The sequence below is a fragment of the Oncorhynchus mykiss genome, chromosome 8, assembly GCF_057628025.1.
Source record: "Oncorhynchus mykiss isolate SJ-2025 chromosome 8, ASM5762802v1, whole genome shotgun sequence".
NCBI lineage: Eukaryota > Metazoa > Chordata > Actinopteri > Salmoniformes > Salmonidae > Oncorhynchus > Oncorhynchus mykiss.
Window position 1 is genome coordinate 31407923 of NC_143029.1, and position 21823 is coordinate 31429745.

The window sequence follows — 21823 nt, forward strand, 5'->3', positions numbered from 1 at the left end:
TGTTTTGCACAGGCAAAATCAATATGTTTCTAACTCTCACTGAGGGAGAATTCCACTTAAGCGGTAGGCTGCTTTATTACATACAGTAGCTTGTTACCAGTTTAAGACACGAAGGATGGATGTGAATCATTACAAGACATTTCCAAGAACTGGAATAACTACAGTATTTTTCTAACCACTATAACCACAGTATATTTATTTGCTGTTGCTGTGTGAAGCACCGATCCTTCATTTCTTCGTCCTTTTTTGCTGCTATGCTGAGGGGTGCAGGTTCCCCCTCTATAAACACCTGGCAAAAAATGGCCCAATGTTACCTAACCAGTAAAACTAAAAGATACCATGTGATACTTCAATAGAAAGGCACTTTCAAATCGTTTTTTTGTGTGTTTTTTGGGGGGGCTATTTGGACTATTTATTTAACAAGGGTTCTGGTGGTAGCTCTGCCAACACTGGAATATGCGTCTACCCTGGGTTACGTGGGTTCACATGTTGATGTAAAGCTTTTTCAAGTATCCTCCTCTTCTCTCCTTTCCAACCAGACTGTCACAAAAGTACCAAAGGAGATTGAAATCCCCCTCTCCTTTGAAGGACTTTATGAATACTCCCACACAGTGACAGTGTCACTCTCTACACGGATGAGGACCTTGGCCCTTACAAGTACTGTTTGTTCCTCCCCTGCATTAGTGACTTATACTGTCAGGAGGGATGTGATGTCAGAGGTCTGTGGCTTTCCGTCTGATGATGACTCTTAATGTCGTGATTCGCCGTGATTCTTTCCCCTCGCTTCGTGAGTAGAGAATGTGCCACGTGTGACGTTTTTTCACACATTTCTAATATTTTAATGAAAAATACACGTCTGTCAAGTTGAAAAGCCCCCGGTTTTTACTGTTGAGATTGAGTTGGAGTGAGAGATTTCCGAGGGGCTTTAAACATAAATGTAACCTAGGGGAGTGAGAGAGAGAGAGAGAGAGAGAGAGAGAAGTATTTTTTAGCACGTCCAACGCATGTCATGTTCGATATATTCGATTGGGCGATTACGTTTGATCCTATTTCAACAATCGTTGAAGGAAAGCTCTTGAATACGCTTCAGGAATCCTGATCACAGGAGAGTGCATTGAAACACTCAAGCTCTTTGAACATACAATATGACAGAGTGCTTTAGAGAGGGAACATCAACCTTAATCATCCGTAATGGATGGTAAAATAATCTCAGCCACAGCTACAAACACCACGAGCCTCTTTACTCAAAAGGTTGTCCTACTCAGTATTCCGCCCCACCGCAACCTCACAAGCAATTATAGCCAAATTATACCGCAGTACCACACTAATAATGTAAAGCAACCGAGAGAAGAATGGGGTTTTAAGGTGTGCCTAAATAGCTGAGCACGGTATTGTGTTCGCGCAAAATGCCCAAGCCTCAAATTAAACTGCATTAAACTGCATTTTTTCAGAAAACAACTGACACAAACACGCCTGAAATAATGATAACAAAAGAGAGTATTTGAACCCAGGTCTCTTACTCAGGCCTATTATGACTAGCCCCAGTAGGCGGTATAACAAACATACTAAGGTGGTTGGACTATGATGCTTTACTGCTGTAAAAAAAAACATGTGGTTCCAGCATGTGATCGGAAGTGATGGACGTGAATGTGAGAGAGACATGATCCAATGATAACCACCCTGTCAGCATCCTCCTCCCCTTCAATAAGACATTAACAGGGAAGAGAGAGAGCTGTGTGCAAAGTTCCTCTGTGTTCCACTGGGAGGGTCTTAGGCAATCTGCCACCTATCAGCAAAACTGGCAGAGTGTTCACTGCTCAGCCCAAACACGAAAGGACGTCAGAATCAGAAAGCACCTGCTGGGAGGGATAGCGATGGCGGAGAGCCAGGCCGACATATGGATCTCATTTTGCAGACTAATGAAAACAGCGAGACATAAATACAGTTGAAGTTGGAAGTTTACATACACTGAGGTTGGCGTCATTAACACTAGTTTTATACCACTCCACTAATTTCTTGTTAACAAACTATAGTTTTGGCAAGTCTGTTAGGACATCTACTTTGTGCATGACACAAGTCATTTTTCCAACAACTGTTTACAGACAATTATTTCACTTATAATTCTCTGTATCACAATTCCAGTGGGTCAGAAGTTTACATACACTAAGTTGACTTTCTTTCAACAGCTTGGAAAATTCCTGAAAATGATGTCATGGCTTTAGAAGCATCTGATAGGCTAATTGACATCATTTGAGTTAATTGGAGGTGTACCTGTGGATGGATTTCAAGGCCTACCTTCAAACTCAGTGCTTCTTTGCTTGAAATGATGGGAAAGTCAAAAGAAATCAGCCAAAAATGTTAGACCTCCACAAGTCTGGTTCATTTTTGGGAGCAATTTCCAAACACCTGAAGGTACCACGCTCATCTGTACAAACAATAATATGCAAGTATAAACACCATGGGACCACACAGCTGTCATACAAAATTATAAATATCCACAAACGTGTCCTATGTCGAAATAAGTTTAAAGGCCGCTTAGCAAGGAAGAAGCCACTGCTCCAAAACCGTCATAAAAAAAAGCCAGACTACGGTTTGCAACTGCACATGGGGACAAAGATTGTACTTTTTGGAGAAATGTCCTCTGGTCTGATGAAACAAAAATATAATTGTTTGGGCGTAATGACCATCGTTATGTTTGGAGGAAAAAGGGGGAGGCTTGCAAGCCAAAGAACAGCTCCTCAGTCACTGCAGATCCAAGCTGTCCCCCCCACTGCAGTGTTTTTGACATGGAAGCAAGTAAAGTAGTAAAACACAGAATTAAATCAAACACTGAAACAAACACTCTGTATATTCGACCTGGGGTATTTTGAGTGGGAGGAGGAAGCTGGTTTACGGTTGTAGCCAAGCTGCATACTATGATAGTTATTTAATGCATAACCATACATCTTCCCAACAGCATAAACATCACGACTCCGATAAATGAGTACGCCGTTTTTGAAGACACCGAGCCACAGGTAAAGAGGCAGATGCTCAAAGCTTTGACATGAGGGAGGGAGTTTCTAAGGTGCTGGCACCACAAACGCATGTCTATCTCAAGGCAACAGTTCACCAAACAAACTTCACGAAAGAAAAAATTTACTTCTGTGGAAACTAGTAGTTTTCAAAGACTTGAATGCCCTTGGGCACAAAGCTAACATACGGTATACGCCAAACAATCAAGTGTAATGAAAAGTGCAAATGGAAAACACACTCATCCAACAACAAAGCAAAAACCTGAAATGAAAATGTAAAAATACCTCAAATAAGCTACCTGTAAATCCTTTTCTAAACCCCTGAAGTCCCGTGTTGGATAAACCTAGATAGCTAACTATTAAAGCTCTGCAACCTTTCTGTCGTCTTCTTCTCCCTCATCACCTGTTACACCTGTCCTGTCTTCCCTTCTCCAGGCAGTGGTGTTTTAGAGCAGTTGGCAAAGAAACAAATTGGTGCTTTACTCCCACTGTCTGCCCCGACCTCTGTCACTGGTGTGATACATAGCTGGGCCTGAGGAAGTGTCTAGATAGGACCCTGGATGTCCAGAACGACAACAAGATAACAAGGCTGTGGCTGCCATGTACACTGAGTGTACAAAACATTAGGGACACCTGCTCTTGCAATGACAGACTGACCAGGTGAAAGCTATGGTCACTTATTGATGTCACTTGTTAATAAATCCACTTCAATTCGTGTAGATGAGGAGACATGTTATAGATGGATGTTTAAGCCTTAAGAGAACTGAGACATGGATTGTGTATGTGTGCCATTCAGAGGGTGAATGGCTAAGACAAAAGATTTAGGTGACTTTGAACAGTACTATATAGTACTAGGTGCCAGGTGTGCGGGTTTGAATGTGTCCAGAACTGCAACGCTGCTGGATTTCACACGCTCAACAGTTTACCGTGTGTATCAAGAATAGTCCACCACCCAAGCACAACTGTGGAAAGCATTGGCCTCAACATGGGCCAGCATCGCGGAATGTTTTCCTCAGTGTAAATAGAATGGGTAAAATAGATAGTGTTCCTCCATAGTATTGTTGTTGCATGAAGAACAAAGCATTCTGAGAGATGATGTGATAATTATAGAGATACAGTGCCCTCAAAGTATTCATACCCGTTGACTTATTCCACATTTTGTTGTGTTACAGCCTGAATTCAAGATGGATTGCATTGTTGTTTCTCACCCATCAACACATAATTCCCCATTTTTTTTGCACATTAATTGAAAATGAAATTTAGAGTTTACACCCCGAAGTCAATACTTTGTAGAAGGGCCTCCCGAGTCCTGCAGTGGTCTAATTCACTGCATCGCAGTGCTAGCTGTGCCACTAGATATCCTGGTTTGAGTCCAGGCTCTGTCTTAGCTGGCCTCGACCGGGAGACCAATGGGGTGGTGCATAATTGGCCGAGCGTCGTCCGGGTTAGAGGAGGGTTTGGCCGGCAGGGATGTTCCTGTCCAATCGTGCACTAGCGAGTCCTGTGGCGGGCCGGGCACAATTCTCGCAGACACGGTTGCCAGATGTACGTTTCCTCCAACACATTGGTGAAGCTGGGTTCCAGGTTAAGCGGGCGTTGTGTCAAGAAGCAGTGCGGCTTGGCTGGGTTGTGTTTCGGAGGATGCGCGGCTCTCGACCTTCTCCTCTCCCGAGTCCGTACGGGAGTTGCAGCGATGGGGCAGGACTGTAACTACCAATTGGATAGTATTAAAATGAACTATTTTTTTATTGCAAAAATGTTTAACTTTGGCAGTGATTACAGCTCTGTCTTTCTCTGTAATTTGGAAATCAGACTGAAACAGGTTCTCCTCTAGGATTTTGCCTTTCCTAAGCCCCATTCTGTTTCTTTTCCATCCTGAAAAACTTCTGAGTCCTTAATGATTACAAGCATACCCATCATATGATGCAGCCACCCCTATGCTTGAAAATATGGAGAGTGGTACCGAGTAATATGTTGTATTGGATTTGCCCCCAAACATAACACTTTGTATTCAGGACAAAAAGTGTATTGCTTTTCCACATTTTTTGCAATATTTCTTTAATGCCTTGTTGCAAACAGGATGCATGTTCTGGAATATGTTTATTCTGTACAGGCTCCCTTCTTTTCACTCCGTCAATTGTGTTAGTATTGTGGAGTAACTACAATGTTGTTGATCCATCCTCAGCGTTCTCCTATCACAGCCATTGAACTCCGGCCACTGAGTTAGGAAGGATGCCTGTATCTTTGTAGTAACTGGGCGTATTGATACACCATCCAACCTGTAATTAATAACTTCAGCATGCTCAAAGGGATATTTTTTTCACCCATCTACCAAAGGGTGACCTTCTTTGGAAGGCATAAGGAAACGCTCCCTTGTCTTTGTGGTTGAATCTGTTTGAAATTCACTGCTCGACTGAGGAACCTTACATATGTGTGGGGTACAGAGATGAGGTAGTCATTTAAAAACAATGTTAAATTGTTGCACACACAGTGAGTCCATGCAACTTATTATGTGACTTGTTAAGCAAATGTTTACTGTTGAACTTATTTAGGCTTAACAAAGGGGTTGAATACTTGACTCAAGATATTTAAGCTTTTCATTTGTAATTAATTTGTAACGCAACAAAATGTGGAAAAAGTCAAGGGGCGTGAATACTTTCTGAAGGCACTGTAATTGATTGCATATCAATTCCTCAGGTGATAGGTGTTAATTCATCAAACGCTTTAAATAATACACCCAATATGGCTGCCAATCCACATAATGGATCATTGTCCTGGAATGTCCATTCTACTTATTCTAGCTCTATGCTAAACCCCAAGATGGATCTACAGTGGATGAGAGCAACACATTACGGATGTGCTAATAGAATTGATATGCAAAGCGCTGCCACACACGCCTCACTCAACGTTTCTGCAGACTACGGCGGTTTAGCAGACAATGTGACAGAGTAGATTAACAATCATCCATTACTGCCAAAATGTATCACAATTTCCGGTTCTCGCTTCACTACGTGGCACTGAAACATTGATGGCATCTCACGGTTCTCCCCATTTCATTCCTGAAGAGGTCCAAACCGTCCAGCCGGGCTCATGTTATCACAAGCATTTAGACGCTAATCCGTTCATTAGGAAAACAGATCTCTGACAAAGTTTATAATTAATGTCAGTTAAACTATTATGTGATATATATATATGGGCGCACTGTCCCTTATAGCATGAGAATGACACACAGGCTTCAGCTAATCAGTCAATTAATCAACATTTTATGAATTTAATCTCTCACTTTGGCCCTGTTCTACATAATAGGTATTAAACATTCAAACACTCGATAGGATTACAAACGAGGTGCACAGTGCCCTTACAAGGCTTCTTCTATCCACGGTGTTGTCCAAAACCTACCACATTCCTTTCATTCTCTTACCATGTGTATCTATCGATTTCTTCCAAACAAAAATAACTAACAAGAAATAGGGCTCGACACAAGGCAAAGTTACTTTCATAAACCACAAACTTGTCAGAAATGAAAGATTAGGGAACTTGGTCTTTGCAATATCAGTCTATCGATTGGAAAATCATAGGGGTTCAACAAATGAATAGTCCTGTCAGAGCCAACTGTCCGAAGATGTAAATCAAAAACCTGAGCCCTACGTGAACCTCTGGTTGAGGCTTTGGGTCTTCGGTCCAATTAAAAAACATTAAAAAAACGAAAATATAAAGTAAATTATCCAACAGAAATCCAATAGGTCTAATGGAAATAGATAGCTCTGTCTATTTTCCACTAAAGCAGTCTGGAATGAGAGAAAAGTGGCCTAAAATCACTATTTTTAGCAAACAATGCTAGGCTCACCTTTGCCCCAAAAAATCTGACTTTGATACATATACAGTCTGAAACAAAGCACTGCAAAATAGAGGACATTTTCCTTACAAGCCAGAATGTTTAATAAAATTACATTTGAACTACCTCTACCGGTTGGTCCTTCAGCTGCTCAACATTTTTAGAGTGCCAGTTGGCTCAGGTGCAAAACCATGTAAGCGCCTGTTAGTATGCATGCATCGCGTGCATGTACTTTGGTCATGAGCAAACATTTTGATTGCCACACACAAAGTCAGTTTAATAATACTGAGGATATTGTGTCTACAATTTCGACCAGCTGAAGAATCAACACCACGGACAATCGGCAGAGTAAGTTCAAATACCTGTGTTCAACATTCGTGACAGAGAAGGGACATTTAGTTGGGGGGTTTTCTATGTGAATGTGCTTGGCATTGCCAAGACAATCGAGGCATTGTGACAAGGCTCTCCTCAAACAATTGGTCGTTGCTAGTAACCACAGCCTATTTATACAATTTATCTTCTTAAAATACGGATTTAAACCTAACCCTTATCACTGCTAACCATATGCCTTACCCTAACCTTAAATTAAGACCAAAAAGGACATTTTTGTTTTCATACATTTTTACTGTATAGCCAATTTTGACATTGTGGCTGTGGAAACTACTGACCACCCAAACATTGGGCTTGCAGCCCAATTCAAGATGGCACCTGTGAGTTGGACACACCTCCAACCACACCTATCGCTTCAGCCTTGAAGACCTACTATTCAACAGGCAATTATCATCACAATATAGTGTGTTAACATATTCTTGGCCAGGTACATACAGTAACAAAATTATTTTCAGAGTTTCATAATTCCATTTCTTTTAGGGGCAATGTCTCTTTTAAAATGTTCACTTTATCCTTTCATGCCAATGCATGTTACACAGTCAGCTTCAGGATGCACACATTTGTCTGACTGTGTCCCTAATGATTTGTAGATCAATGTTGGTTAATACTGCTTGTTGATCATCCCTCCAGCATTAACACATTTGGATTTTCAAAAGCACATAGCAGCATGGCCTTGTGTTTCTCCTGAACAGAAGTGAAACTGCAGTACTGCCTGTATCACCAGATGGTCTTTGCTTGAAGCTTCCTCTCACAAGTGGCAATCTACGTTTGTGTCCAACGCAGCTCTGAGTCTCAACATATAGTGCTGAGATATTCTGTCTTGCAGTGTCAAACAAAGAGGGTATGTTATTGGAAGAGTATTTAATGTATTTATTTATTTATTTATTTTATTTCACCTTTATTTAACCAGGTAGGCTAGTTGAGAACAAGTTCTCATTTGCAACTGCGACCTGGCCAAGATAAAGCGTAGCAATTCAACACATACAACAACACAGAGTTACACATGGAATAAACAAAACATACAGTCAATAATACAGTAGAACAAAAGAAAACAAAAAGTCTATATACAGTGAGTGCAAATGAGGTAAGTTAAGGAAATAAATAGGCCGTGGTGGTGAAGTAATTACAATATAGCAATTAAACACTGGAATGGTAGATCGGCAGAAGATGAATGTGCAGGTAGAGATACTGGGGTGCAAAGGAGCAAAATAAATACCAGTATGGGGATGAGGTAGGTAGATAGATGGGCTGTTTACAGATAGGCTAAGTACAGGTGCAGTGATCTGTAAACTGCTCTGACAGCTGGTGCTTAAAGCTAGTGAGGGAGATGTGAGTCTCCAGCTTCAGAGATTTTTTACAATTCGTTCCAGTCATGGGCAGCAGAGAACTGGAAGGAAAGACGACCAAAGGAGGAATTGGCTTTGGGGGTGAAGAGTGAGATATACCTGCTGGAGCGCGTTCTACGAGTGGGTGCTGCTATGGTGACCAGTGAGCTGAGATAAGGTGGGGCTTTACCTAGCAGAGACTTGTAGATAACCTGTAGCCAGTGGGTTTGGCGACGAGTATGAAGCGAGGGCCAACCAACGAGAGTGTACAGGTCGCAATGGTGGGTAGTGTATGGGGCTTTGGTGACAAAACAGATGGCACTATGATATACTGCATCCAGTTTGTTGAGTAGAGTGTTGGAGGCTATTTTATAGATGACATCACCGAAGTTGAGGATCGGTAGGATGGTAAGTTTTACGAGGGTATGTTTGGCAACATGAGTAAAGGATGCTTTGTTGCGATATAGGAAGCCGTAATGTAGGATATGTACAGTATATGCACTTCTATTCATTTTCTTGACCAAATCATTTCAATGTTGAACAACTTTGTTAAAGAGTAGTTCAGGTATATATTTTTAAATGCTGCACTGTACATGAAATTGAAATGCTACATACAATACATGACTAAAAGTATATGGACACCTGCTCGTCGAGTATCTCATATCATTAATATGGAGTTGGTCCCCCCTTTGCTGCTATAACAGCCTCCACTCTTCTGGGAAGGCTTTCCACTAGATATTAGAGCATTGCTGCAGGGACTTAATTCCATTCAGGCACAAGAACATTACTGAGGTTCCGGGACTGATGCTGGGCGATTAGGCCTGGCTCGCAGTCAGCGTTCCAATTCATCCCAAGGGTGTTCAATGGGGTTGAGGTCAGGGCTCTGTGCAAGCCAGTCAAGTTCTTCCACACTGAACTCAACAAACCATTTCTCTATGAACCTCGCCTTGTGCACGGGGGCATTGTCATGCTGAAACAGGAAAGGGCAGAATCGTCTAGAATGTTATTGTATACTGTAGTGTTAAGATTCCCCTTCACTGGAATTAAGGGGCCTAGCCCGAACCATGAAAAATAGCCCCAGACCATTATTCCTCCTCCACCAAACTTTGCAGTTGACACTATACTTTCGGGCAGGTAGAGTTCTCCTGGTATCCGCCAAACCCAGATTCATCCGTCGGATTTCAAGATGGTGAAGCGTGATTCATCACTCCAGAGAACGTGTTTCCACTGCTCCAGTCCAATGGCAGCGTGCTTTACACCCCTCCAACCAACGCTTGGCGTTGCGCATGATGATCTTAAGCTTGTGTGCAGCTGCTCAGCCATGAAAACCCATTTCATGAAGCTCCCAATGAACAGTTAATGTGCTGATGTTGCTTCCAGGGGCAGTTTGGAACTCGGTAGTGAGTGTTGCAACCGAGGACAGATTACTTTTACGCGCTAAGCGTTTCAGCATTCGGCGGTCCCATTCTGTAAGATTGTGTAGCTTACCACTTCGCGGCTGAGCCGTTGTTGCTCCTAGACATTTCCACTTCACAATAACAGCACTTACAGTTGACCGGGACAGCTGTAGCAGGGCAGAAATTTGACGAACTGACTTGTTGGAAAGGTGGCATCTTATGACGGTGCCACGTTGAAAGTCACTGAGCTCTTCAGTAAGGCCATTCTACTGCCAATGCTTGTCTATGGAGATTGCATGGCTGTGTGCTCGATTTTGTATACCTGTCACGGCTGTCGGACGTAACCGTGTGACGACTGACGCTCCAATTAAAATTGAAGAAGACACTTCTGCTCGATTAACCAGTTCCGTTTCTTCTACATTCTAACATTTATAAGCTGGTGTGTTATTTATGGATAAAGCGAGCAAGATCGAGTGGCTGGCGTATTCTGGTAATGTTTGGGCGCCCAGCATCATTTTTGTTTTACAAAGTGCAGTAAATTTCGGAGCAGACGGTTGACGAGTGCACCTGTGACCTCACCTGTCATAGCGCTCAACGTGCATGTCAATATGAATACTAAGCAGGTCAAACCACACGCACCTTCAAACATCATTCAACAGAATCAGAGGGAAAGCTTGATGCATTATTGATATATTAAGTAACACTCTGCAGGACGGCTGAATGTTCTAACGTTATTGACTGGCATTGAGACGTCTGTTTTTATTGAGAAAATACGTTCTCTCCTTTCTATGGAGGCCTATTGGACAGAGACATATCCTGTCTATTTAACTTGTGAAAGTGTGTATTGAGAAGTCTATTCTATGATATTGTGTACCCACTTCTGATCACTTGGGATTAATGCAGATCCTGTGAATGATCTAGGAGTAAATGGAGCAAAGGTCCAAACAGTTCTGAAGTTATTGTAGTACGAGCTATCATCTTTTATCACAATATGATAGGGGCGACTGAGGGCAATTTTGACCGTTTTTGTATTTTACTCTTTTGCTCAGAGACCACTTGAACAAGTCTAGTAACTTTTTGTTATATATATATAAATAAACGTACATCTGTCTCCTAATCATTCATACCATTTCTATGTCTATACATAAGACGGTCAGCTCACAGTATTGATTTGAATCAGAAAAGTCCGGAAGTCTGCTACATTTGCCCTGGTGCCAGGGGTAGCTGCAGTAGCTGGGTTCAAATGTAGCAACTAAAAAATATTGAATTGTCTATTATCATAGACACGTAATGATTGTGTAAGAAATATGAGTATGTCTTTGTACGAAACCAATATTTATAGTAACACCCATTATTTTGCATGGTCATTCAGTTCCTCTGAAAACATCTGAATTCTCTGATGGTGCCCAGATGATATGTGTTTACAACTTCTTTGTCACTCTACAGGACCCCAAGGCTATTTAAAGTTATTATTTGGATAATTCATGTACAGTGCCTTCAGAACGTATTCAGACCCCTTGACTCTTTCCACATATGCTAGCCTTATTTAAAATGTTATTTAAAAAAATATGTTTTCCCCTCAATCTACACACAGTATCCCATAATGACAAAGCAAAAAACAGTTTTTAGAATTTATTGCAAATGTTTTAATAAAAAGCCAACTGAAATATTACATTTACCTAAGTATTCAGACCCTTTACTCAGTACTTTGTGGAAGCACCTTTGGCAGCGATTACAGCATTGAGTCTTCTTGGGTATGACGCTACAAGCCTGGCACACCTGTATTTGGGGAGTTCTCCCATTCTTCTCTGCAGATCCTCTCAAGCTCTGTCAGATTAGATGGGGAGCGTTGCGACACAGCTATTTTCAGGTCTCTCCAGAGAGGTTCGATCAGGCTCTGGCTGGGCCTCTCAGGGACATTCAGAGACTTGTCCCGAAGCCACTCCTGCGTTGACTTGGCCGTGTGCTTAGGGTCGTTGTCCTGTTGGAAGGTATACGTTCACCCTAGTCTGAGATCCTGAGTGCTCTGTAGCAGGTTTTCATCAAGGATCTCTCTGTACTTTGCTCCGTTCATCTTTGCATATATCCTGACATCCCCACAGCATGATGCTGCCACCACCATGCTTCGCCGTAGGGATGGTGCCAGGTTTCCTCCTGACGTGACACTTGGCATTCAGGCCAAAGAGTTCAATCTTGGTTTCATCAGACCAGAGAATCTTGTTTCTCATGGTCTGAGAGTCTTTAGGTGCCTTTTGCCAAACTCCAAGCGAGCTGTCACGCGCCTTTCACTGGAATGTTCTCCCGTCTCCACAGAGAAACTCTAGAGTTCTGTCGGAATGACCATCGGGTTCTTGGTCATCTCCCTGACCAAGGCCCTTCTCCCCCGATTGTTTGGAGGCTCTAAGAGTCTTGGTAGTTCCAAACTTTTTAATTTAAGAATGATGGAGGCCACTGTGTTCTTGGGGACCTTCAATACTGCAGATATTTTTTCGTACCCTTCTCCAGATCTGTGCCTCAACACAATCCTGTCTCGGTGCTGTACGGACAATTCCTTTGACCTCATGGCTTGGTTTTTGCTCTGACATGCACTGTCAACTGTTGGACCTTATATAGACAGGTGTGTGCCTTTCCAAATCATGTCCAATCAATTGAATTTACCACAGGTGTACTCCAATCAAGTTGTAGAAACATCTTGAGGATGAGCAATGGAAACAGGACGCACCTGAGCTTATTTTCGAGTCTCATGGCAAAGGGTCTGAATACTTCCATAAATAATGTCTTTCTTTTATCAATTTTAGAACAAGGCTGTAACGTAACAAAATGTGGAAAAAGTCAAGGGGTCTGAATACTTTCCGAAGGCACTGTATAATTGCCCCCAACCCAACAGCCATGACAAAACCTCATATGCCTAGCAAGAGACAACAAAATTGACACCTGTCATTCATGTCAATGTTTGGCCAACAGAGTGATGAAAATTCTGGGTATGTACCGTGTGAGTTTTATCACTCTAGCTTGTGTTACACTTGCCCCCTGTTACAATTTCCCCCAGTCTCCCCTACCTGCCATTCTAAGTTATTTTAACATGGTCTTCAGGCACTCCCTATTACACAGTGAGATAGCAATGACATACGGTCTAAAATTATCCTGAGTGGTGCAGCATCTTCCTCCCTCCCTACACTGTAACAAACAAGACCACATCTTAACCATACTGACACACTTCCTGGCTTCTAGCTTGTGGACAGCCTGCTGTCTTTGGTAATGAGCGCTGCATTATATAGCCCAGTTATACTGACAGTTATCTTTCTTTCTCCCTTTCCCCATCCCCCTCTCTACCTTTCACTCTCTCTCCCAGGCAGTGGCGAAGCCGGCACGTGGCGTTAGGCGAGAGGATGTTGTGTCTCTGGCCCAGTGTGAGAGCCTCCCTCCGGGAAAGTTGCCGTTGGTCGCGGGGCCCAACGGGCCACTGACCTCCCCCTCCCTTGTCTCTGTGATTTATGGCTACTGGGGATCTGGCCACTGCAGAATCCTCTTTCACTTTCACATTCACAAACACATACACTGCACCACTGGACAGAGCCACACACACTGCACCAGCTTCGCCAGTGCTGCCCCACAGGGTGATTCCGCCACACACTGAATAACAGAATCTCTCTCAGCCTCCACACGCACTGAGGGACTGAGCTGCACAAACACACTGCTTTTCTCTACCCCATAGAGCCTCATATTGCACTCTGTGTGCTATACATGCCCCTCACACACCCCTCTGTGTATCTTCCACTCCCCCTCAGTGTGTGGATTAGCATCCCAGTATCAGTCATGGACCGTCAGCCATATAGCACCTCACAGTGGCGCCTGCTTTACTAGCAGGGGGGGATCAATGGAACTGCGCTGAGTGATGAGATGATGTTCCTGTGTTCGCATGGCCTGAGAAATGACCTACCAGCAGCCCTGCAAAGACTGACACACCCCCCCTCCCCCACGACTTCACTGTTTTTACTCACTGGACTGACTCTCAATAGATTAACTGTATGACTCACTGGTGTTCCCACAGGAACCCATTATTTTTCTAAACTCGGACACCGTGAACTGGAGGTGAGGGCCAGCAGGCGGTCGGGTCCAGTCCTCGCCATGGTGTTGCCACCTCCGGACAAACGCCACGTGTGCCTGACCACCATCGTCATCATGACCAGCATGGCCTTCATGGACGCCTACCTGGTGGAGCAGAACCAGGGGCCCAGGAAGATCGGCGTGTGCATCATCGTGCTGGTCGGGGACATCTGCTTCCTCATCGTGCTGCGCTACGTGGCCGTGTGGGTGGGCGCCGAGGTACGCACGGCCCGCCGCGGCTACGCCATGATCCTCTGGTTCCTCTACATATTTGTGCTGGAGATCAAGCTCTACTTCGTCTTCCAGAACTGCAAGGCAGATAGGAAGTCTCTGGAGACTGTGGCCCGGAAAGCCTTGACTCTGTTACTGTCTGTGTGCGTCCCAGGGCTTTACTTGGTTCTAGTGGCTCTGGACAACATGGAGTACGTGAGGACCTTCAGGAAGAAGGAGGACATGCGGGGGAGGCTCTTCTGGGTGGCTCTAGATCTTCTGGATCTTCTGGACATCCAGGCCAACCTGTGGGAGCCTCAGCGGACCGGCCTGCCAATCTGGGCCGAGGGACTGATGTTTTTCTACTGCTACATCCTCCTCCTCATCCTGCCCTGCGTCTCGCTCAGTGAGATCTCCATGCAAGGGGAGCACGTGTCGCCCCAGAAGATGATGCTCTATCCCATCCTTAGCCTAGTCACCATCAACGTGGTCACCATCCTGATCCGTGGGGTCAACATGGTCCTGTTCCAGGACAGTAGAGTCTCAACCATCTTCGTGGGCAAGAACGTGGTGGCGATCGCTACGAAGGCGTCCACGTTCCTGGAGTACCGGCGTCAAGTGAAGGAGTTCCCCCATCCGCAGAACACCATGGCGTTGGAGCTGCAGCAGAACTCGGTGTGCCATGGACATGCGCCCCACACATCGCACTCGCAGACCCTGCCCAACTCCACCAACCTGCCCCACGAACCCTCGCCAGCTCGCGACATAGACACATGACCGCCAGACACATGAGTCACTCCACTGTTGTGATCAGTGACTAACCAAAACCCTAAGTTCTGGCTGGACTTGTTCTATCTATCCAGCCGTGGAGATGTTGGTGTTAAGAGAGAAATGGGTTTCAAGACAGGATTGTATTGTTCTTCCTGTCATACAACTGTGAACAACTGTGGATATAACAACTAGAGGGATATTTATAGCCTAGACTGTCTGTTGGAGAAGGAGAAAGATTCACCTTCTTGATTCTGACAAGAAGGAACTGACATGGTTTTTATTGAATTGTGTATCGAATTGTGTTTTTAAATTAACCGTTTTAAAACTTTATTAATAATATCGGACAATCTCCATATTCTGCAGCTCAGTGATGTACGTATGTTGTGTAACAGTAAATTGGAAAATGTGTTCCTCCCTGAATATATATGGGATTTTTTTCAAATGCCCCTTTTCGACCGTCCATTGCGTGGCTTTTATTCTTTGTTGTCCTTAGAAACGGAGGTACACCCCTCGCTCTGAAGAAGCACTTCAGTTGGAGTGGAGAAAGAGAGGATGGAGAGAACGGGAAGGAGAAAGGGTCAATAAGAAGGTTTGTTTGAGCCGCGGTGGGGGGATGGGTGGCAATAGAAGAGTAAAATTCAGCCTCTGCTTAGTTCTGCTGAGAAAGGAGCCTGCTGCCTCTGTCAGTGTGATGTTTTATGACCAAATGTCTGATAAAAGCACCAGAGCTCAGCACTATACACTCCACTCAAGGCAGCCAACTCTCTGTGTGTGTGGGCGGATGGGGGGGGGGGGGGGGGGGGGAGCGTGTGAAACTGTATTTTCATGTACTGTAAGCGTGTGGCTTAACAAAAGTGGGTGTGAAAGAAACAACAAAGGGGAGAAGAGATGTGTTCATGTCAGAAAAACAGAAGGGAGAAAGATTGTGCTGATTTCCCTTACTGTACAGCCTTGAAGTCAAAAAATGCAGAGAAGTGCAGACCTGGCCTCGTTGACAAACGTTGAAATATAAATGTACAATCCAACCTGAGAACTGCAAACTATTTCTACTTAACTGATGAAGTGAGTGTTAAAGTATTATTCATATGATTAATATTATTATTATGTACATTCTTTACAAAAAACGTTATGTTGGAGGCAAGTAATGTTTTAATAAAAGTGTCCAAAGAATGTGAGAGATTTGTCTTTCTCTTAACCCACAGTCTCTGACTTGGAGGCTACATAACCGAGGACGTGCTGTAGTACTCAGCATTATACAGAAGAGGAATGTAACCTTTTAAGGAGCCAGGTTAAAAAGGATCCAAAATGTACTTTTGTCTACAAGAAAATTGATTCATTCTCTTTTCAGTTTTTCTAAAGAAAACCGATGTAAAAAAAAAATAAGACAAATTAACAATTCCATTGAATGCACTTTTTCCAAATAGCACTTACATATTTTTCTATTTTCTCCTATTGTCTGAACTCTTCCATGGCCCCTGTCAAATCACACTTCAAACGCTATGTGAACTCTGATGTTGCCATGGAAACATTGTTACATGGGCCAACCCTGGCATTACAGAGAGAGTTCAGCCACGTGAACAATGTACTATTATGTAACCGGAATGATCCATGCACAGGTCAACCACAGGTAACAGCACTCCAAGACACAATGGAGAATCCTCAGGGCCCTTTGACCCCATCAACAATAACTGACTGGAACTCAGTGACTGTGCCCTTTAACCTACGGAAAGGAAAGAAAGGCAGCACCTGACGACAGCAAATGGAAGAATGACAATTCTCTTTTTTCCATTCTTTGAAAATGAGCAGTGCCCTTTCAACTTTACACTATTGCTTTAAGATTAAAGAGGATACGAACAGAAATACTGTTGTGAAGATCATTCAGCTTACTAGAAGGTATAAATGTGGGTTTGTTACATCTTCGCCTTGCTCTCAGTGTGTCTCCAGCTCAGGGCACAGTTGTTCCAATAACACACAACACCACGTTAACACCACCACAGATTGCCATTATTGTTTGAATAAATCTTGTCAGAGGGGAGAGAAAGTAAATGGCAAACTTGGAAATAGGAATAAATTACCTGTAGCCGCCTTAGCAGGAGCTCACCTTAGCGAGAACTCTTGCAGGGCGAGACTCATTCACAAATCAACCAGAGCCTGTGCATCTGGAAATTAACTGTGTTCCCTCCATATGTAATAAGGTTTGTGAAGCACTTTCTATCTCTACCTACCTGTGATTTATTTTGCATCCATAACTTGGTGAAATATTCAATTTCGAGAACATTAATTCAGGACGGCGTGCATAGAGGCGATAAGGGGACTCAGGCGAGCTACTGTAGTGCGGGTGTTGTGGGTGTTGACCAACCTTGCTGACTCGACTGTTTCTCCAATCTCCATGCGGCTGGTCTATCCTCTGCTCTACTACGCCCCAAACCCTTGAATCACTTAGCCAGCCACGCTAGCTGCCCTGAGCCCAATACCACTTCCCACTGTGTGAGAAGGAGCCCCATCTATATGGAAATACAGGTACTGGAGCTCTGCCTCTGGTGGGTACATGTCATTCACACTTTTGCCACTAGAGACCTCATCAACAAATTGAGAGAAAGGGAGGGTTATTCCAAATGACGCCTTGTTCTTTTTATAGTGCACATATTTTGACCAGGGCAATAACACACGCACAAGGGAAATAAACAACACTGTCCCCGAAAAGTTTTCAAAATACATCAAGACTTTACCACCTCACCCAACACACCTTTTCCTGTAGGCCTAGTCAGAAGCCATTTCTCATTTTCAATGCCTTTCTCTGGAGCCTAAACCAATCAAAAAATGCTTGAATCCCCGTGAGCGACACAACACATAACTTTAACATTAATGAAATGTATACTGAGGCAAACATTTCACCCACCTTTCAGATCAAATATCTGCATACCTTTCAGTTATGTCCATCCCAATGAAATAATTCCATGCGCCCGCTTGGCTTTTGTCTTCATGAACTTTCACTCAAAATGCAAAGCACACTACTAAAATTCTGCCCAGACATTCCGTCTAACCTTGCAGAAACCGCTGGAGTTCATCACTCAAGATTAGTTCCTTTCTCGAGGTCGGGTTGTCAGATTAGCTCAATCGCCAATTTCTCAGCCTCTGGGTTTCGCAGAAACACAACACTTTTAAATGAATGATGTGACAAATGTTCCTAACAAGTGGCTATGGATGAAATGCATCAAAATATATTCTCAAAACATGAACAAATAGACTACAATGTATATATTTCTTCAACTGCAACAGAGGGCGCCCTAGCAGTGGAGGTATTTTATGCAGTGGAGCATATTTTCTTGCCCAGAGTGAGGCTTTTATTTGCAAGTGGAGATACTAGCCAGTGACTGTACAATACTTACAAATAAAAATAGAACACGGGAGTATACTACAAAGCAGGTTCAATGACTTAGCCAGCTAACATCAAAATAGACAGCCAGAAATAACTCTAGATTTTCTGGTTCATTAAGAAAGCTAAACTTGGTTGTTCAGATAACTAGACCATGCCCATTTAATTCTAATCTTTCTGTATCAGTCGTCCGTTCTTATCCCTTGCTTGCTAACTAGCCATCTACGGCTAATTTACAGTCACGTCAAACAGTGCAGACAGAATAACAGTTTAAGCTGTTTTCTAGTGACATTTTGATACATCCATAACAATGAGCTAATAAGTAGCGATTTTTCCTGGCGTATAAAAAGTTCTCTCTCGTCAGGAAGGAGCTAGCCAACTTCAAACTGAAGCTGCAAACTAGCTGCACTTTGTTTCATTTTTACCTTTTTTTCAAATTCCATTTCTTTGTATATCCATAAAAAGGATGCCAGCTGATTCATGATTTCGACTGGCTGAAATACGATGCCTGTCTGTCTGTCTTGTCTACACTACCGACCCCGACACGTTCATTACTATGGGACAGCTGGAGATCGAATTTGAATATCGAAACAATGTTGCAAATGTCGGAGAAACAGACAGCAAGGTTTATACAAATCTCTTCGTTGTTGAAAACTAAATGTTAGTCTAAAAGAAATGTGAGATAATGTCTAGATGCTTTTTAAAGTGGAGATCAAGTTTATAACTTGCCTGGCTGGGCTGATGAGACAGTGGATTGCGCTGTCAGATGGAACAGAGTAAATAGGCATTTTAACGTCATAGATTTAGCCTGTGGTAACTTGTGGAATAGACACCAGCTGGAATGCGATTTTAACAAATCTACATTCAGGATTAGACCCGCCCGTTGTATAAACAATGATTAATTAACAAACAAAGGCAATAATTGTTTTATCAGTAAGAAGTGGTATTTTGATTGGTATAGTTATTGTTATATTTTCTCACAAGCCTTAGATTAGATTTGTATTGGGAGTACAATTGTAACATTTGTTACAATAAACCCCTTACCTAAAATGCAATGGTATTTAGACACATTCACATAATGATATAAACTGTCACTTCTTTACATCAAGTTTGCCAATACAACTAAGATAATACCCTAGAAAAAGTATATTCATATTCAAGTCATACTCATACTTTTGAATTGTAAAAGTATATTTGACTACTCTTTTTTAGGGCATTATTACATGACTAAAAGATCAAAGGAAAATGTTTTTCTATCAGATTCAAATCAGAGAAGATTTCAATTACCTCTCATTTTTGCCATTGAAGACCGTGTAATAATTAACCCTGCAGCCTGTTACAATTAGCCATGTGAGAAATACATGGGGGGCATTTTACCACCACTTTTGGTTGAATTGTAAACGACTGGTATGTCCTAGAAATGTTGTTACAGTGTGTAAAGGTGGCTAACACCATACTCAAACCGGCCGCGCGCAAATAGATTTTGTCCCCCCACACCAAACATGATCACGACACGCAGGTTGAAATATGACTTCTATTTAAGCACTTGGCAACACAGACGCTTGTTTTCGCACACAAGCAGTGTGGGTGCAGTAATTGAATATATGTATGTTTACATTTATTTTGCAACGCACACAACGCGAGCAGTGTGGTCAGCATGTTAGATATGTTGTATGTTGTTTGTATACAAATATTATGAATCTACCTCAAATAATATTTTCTAAATAAGCAAAACCTATAAGTGTTACTTTGTGCCCCGGTCTCATGAAGAACAAACAAGGTAAACATTTACATTTCTTTAGATTTGCCTTCAAGTTGTAATTGGTAAACATATACCCTGGGAAACAAAACCTCTGGATAGTGAAACGCATGTTACATAAACAATTATATTAGTGGGAGACGCACAAGGTGCAGGTAGGTAACAACAACTCCACCCCGCTGATCCTCAACACTGGGTCCCCACAAGGGTGCGTTCTCAGCCCTCTCCTGTACTCCCTGTTCACCCACGACTGCGTGGCCATGCACGCCTCCAACTCAAATCACCAAGTTTGCAGACAACACTACAGTGGTAGGCTTGATTACCAACAACGACGAGGCGGCCGACAGGGATGAGGTGAAGGCCCTCGGAGTGTGGCGTCGGGAAAATGACCTCACATTCAATGTCAACAAAAGAAAGTAGATGATCGTGGACTTCAGGAAACAGCAGAGGGAGCAGCCCCCTATCTACATTGACGGAACAGTAGTGGAGAGGGTGGAGAGTTTTAAGTTCCTCGCCGTATACATCACAGACAAACTGAAATGGTCCACCCACACAGACAGCGTGGTGAAGAAGGCGCAGCAGCGCCTCTTCAATCTCAGGAGGCTGAAGAAATTCAGCTTGTCACCAAAAACACACACACTTTTACAGGTGCACAATCGAGAGCATCCTGTCGGGCTGTATCACCGCCTGGTACAGTTGCTCCGCCCACAACCAGAAGGCTCTCCAGAGGGTAGTGAGGTCTGCACAACGCATCACCGGGTGCAAACTACCTGCCCTCCAGGACACCTACACCACCCGATGTCACAGGAAGGCCATAAAGATCATCAAGGACAACAACCACCCGAGCCACTGCCTGTTCACCCCGCTATCATCCAGAAGGCGAGGTCAGTACAGGTGCATCAAAGCGGGGACCGAGAGACTGAAAAACAGCTTCTATCTCAAGGCCATCAGACTGTTAAACAGCCATCACTAACATTGAGTGGCTGCTACAAACATACTGACTCAAATCTCTAGCCACTTTAATAATGGAAAAATTTATGTAATCAATTTATCACTAGCCACTTTATATAATGTTTACATACCCTACATTACTCATCTCATATGTATATACTGTACACCCTACCATCTACTGCATCTTGCCATCGAGATGTAATGTATCACTAGTCACTTTAAACAATGCCGCTTCATATAATGTTTTCATACCCTACATTACTCATCTCATATGTATATACTGTACTCTATACCATCTACTGCATCTTGCCTATGCCGTTCGACCAGCACTCATTTATATATTTTTATGTACATATTCGTATTCATTCCTTTACACGTGTAAGGTAAGTTGTTGTGAAAGTGTTTGGTTATATTACTTGTTAGATCTTACTGCATGGTCGGAAACTAGAAGCACAAGCATTTCGCTACACTCGCATTAACATCTGCTAACCATGTGTATGTGACAAATAAATTTGATTTGACAACCAAAGCTTTCGGTGCCAAACACATTGCCGATGCTCCCAACTCAAACTCTAATACATGTCTCTTCTTGTTCACAGGGGATCAACAATCAAAAGACATGGCCTTACACATAATATTTAATTAAATACTCATAATCCAATAAACCACGTCAGATGTCGGTTATTTAGAG

The 21823-nt window shown here is 43.0% G+C and overlaps 1 protein-coding gene across 2 annotated transcripts in view; it reads left to right on the forward strand.

Moving 5' to 3' along the window:
• The window catches only part of tmem121ab (transmembrane protein 121Ab), a 70208-nt gene extending 53302 nt beyond the window's left edge, over window positions 1-16906 (forward strand). Inside the window, exons 1-2 of one of the 2 annotated variants that reach the window (XM_021612292.3) lie at window positions 7086-7194; window positions 13311-16216. In XM_021612292.3, coding sequence (XP_021467967.3) covers window positions 14087-15052 — 966 coding nt within the window. In that variant the 5' untranslated portion in view covers window positions 7086-7194; window positions 13311-14086 and the 3' untranslated portion in view covers window positions 15053-16216. Of the gene's footprint in view, window positions 1-7085; window positions 7195-13310 lie in introns of those variants that run through there. The other variant, XM_021612290.3, reaches the window with a different exon arrangement.
• Window positions 16907-21823: the final 4917 nt, after the last annotated feature.